The 2,231-nt window shown below is 42.9% G+C and overlaps 1 protein-coding gene across 1 annotated transcript in view; it reads left to right on the forward strand.

The window, feature by feature from the left end:
* The window catches only part of LOC104950590 (uncharacterized), a 15,994-nt gene that overhangs the window by 1,227 nt on the left and 12,536 nt on the right, over positions 1-2,231 (forward strand). Inside the window, exon 2 of the mRNA XM_010777127.1 lies at positions 1,328-1,867. Within this exon, the coding sequence (XP_010775429.1) occupies positions 1,328-1,867 (540 nt within the window). The remainder of the gene's footprint in view (positions 1-1,327; positions 1,868-2,231) is intronic.

Genomic DNA, 2,231 nt, shown 5'->3' on the forward strand with positions numbered 1-2,231 from the left:
CTCTCTCTGTGTCTCTGTCTCTCTCTCTCTCTGTCTCTCTCTCTCTCTCTCTCTCTCTCTCTCTCCCTCTCCCTCTCTCTCTGTCTCTGTCTCTCTCTCTCTCTGTGTCTCTGTCTCTCTCTCTCTCTCTCTCTCTCTCTCTCTGTCTCTCTCTCTCTCTCTCTCTCTCTGTACTTCTCTGCACTGAGCCAGTTGCTCAAACAGACAAGCCTGTTTACAGTTGTCGGCTAAATGCCGCTCCTCTGTCTTCATCTTCAGTCAAAGCCTGAGACTGAAGTTCAAACTGTGGGCCAGAATAATGCGCTCTGATGTGCAGTCGACACGTTGGATGAGATCCGAATTATCTAACGCAGCCCCTCGTCCTCCACGATGTTAAGCTGTAGCCCCCATTTAGCTATCGCTGTTGTTGTCCAGGCGTCTCCCCGACAAACTTTTAAGCGTGGTCTGCCGCAAGCGAGCGACAGGAGCGGGGCTGAGCCTCAGCTGTGGGCTTGGCTTGCTGTTTAAAACACCTTTTTTTGTATCCCATATCTCTCGCTAGAATCTCCCACCATCCAACTAACAACAACAACAACGTCAATAACTAGAAACGTATAAAAACACATACAAATATCAAAATGTTATGTTCAACTAGTTTTAAAAGCCAGTGCAAAGAGGTGAGTTTTTAGCTGAGATTTAAAAAGTTCAATAGAAGTACTCGGATCATTTACTGATTTATAATGTTATGTAAATCCTATGATCTTAATAGTAATAATAATAAATAGGGATTATAAGAATATCAAATATTTAGTAGCATTTGGTAAAACATGGAGTAGCTGAATGTACGTATATGGTTATTAAGGAAGATAAATATATATGTATATGGGGTCAAGGAGTCTCTTACATTTGGGATGGTCAATAAATCAATATTCTATCCACATTATATATGATCATTTATCAAAATGATCAGTGTTCATATTTTTTGAAAGCAGCTATTTTCAAAACTCCAATATCGTCTCAAAAATGTCAATATTTAATTAAAAACATTGTGATTTTCTCCATTCGGCTATTTCTTTATTTTTTACAATTCTTTATTTTTCGAAGACAGTTGAGAACATTTCACCTGTTGCAATGAAATAGACTTGCAGTTACAGGGAGTAGCAAACATTTGCAAAAGGGAACAGTATACAAACCCTCTCCTTCTCATTGTCCTCTTTTCTTTCTGATGTGCATCTTATACAATGTTCATGAACTTTATCCAATGCTATTTGTGTTTTAATACCATGCACATGTCCTGTTGTCTTCCTGTAAATTAAAGTAAAAGTGTCCTCTTTTTGTTTCCCCTCAGCCCTCTGACAGCAGCGGTAAAACAGACAGTGTGTTGGAGGTGGGGGAGCTGGAGGGCGACACCCTGGACCCCCAAACCGGCTTATTTTATCGCTCCAGCCAACCAGCTGCAGACCCAACAAAACAAACCCTCCATCTTGCAGCAACTCAGCTTCTTTCGGGCCAAATTACTTCCATTTCCACCTCAACACAACCACCGCCACAACTCCAAAGCAAACCTCAAATCCTCCAGCCTTCCTCTTCCTCCGCCTTCCCCTCCACCCTCACTCTGACTAAGAAACTCCCCAAACTACGGGAGCAGATTCAGCCCAAACTTTTGACCCCGAGCCCCAAAGACAGACCCCTAACTGCACCAGCATTTGCCTCCGGAGTGAAAGTCGTGATTCAAGGAACGCCAATCAAAACCCTGGTTACGCCACAGCTCCCAAAACTCCAACAGGCGCCAACGTCCCTCCACAGACCCCTGCACACCCCCATGTCTCACCCTCCCCCCCTGCAGGCGCATCACCCCGTCAGCACCGAGAAGACCTCCTCCAGCCAGGTGAGCAAATTGTCTCAAAAAAATGTAATATTTGTTTGATACTACAGTGTTTCAGGAATTTACATATTTCTGAAGGCAAGATAGCATCTCCCTTTATTCCCCCGAAGAGAAGTCAATGGGATTTAGCCGTTGTATTTTGGATTATTGCAGAAAATAAGATCTGTTGTGATATTTACATGTTTTGTTCAGCAGGATAATCACACATATTTACACCACTTTCAGAATACTTGAAGCGTAAATGCAATCTCCAGAAGTAAAAAGTAAAACGTAAGGCTATAATGGAACTACAGCACGGTCACATGACTTCACGTCACCACCGCTAAGCTAAAGGCGGCTAATGTTGGGCTATAAAGGAACTACAGCA

This window comes from Notothenia coriiceps, unplaced genomic scaffold (assembly GCF_000735185.1).
Source record: "Notothenia coriiceps isolate Sejong01 unplaced genomic scaffold, NC01 NC01_scaffold00000339, whole genome shotgun sequence".
NCBI classification, from domain to species: Eukaryota; Metazoa; Chordata; class Actinopteri; order Perciformes; family Nototheniidae; genus Notothenia; species Notothenia coriiceps.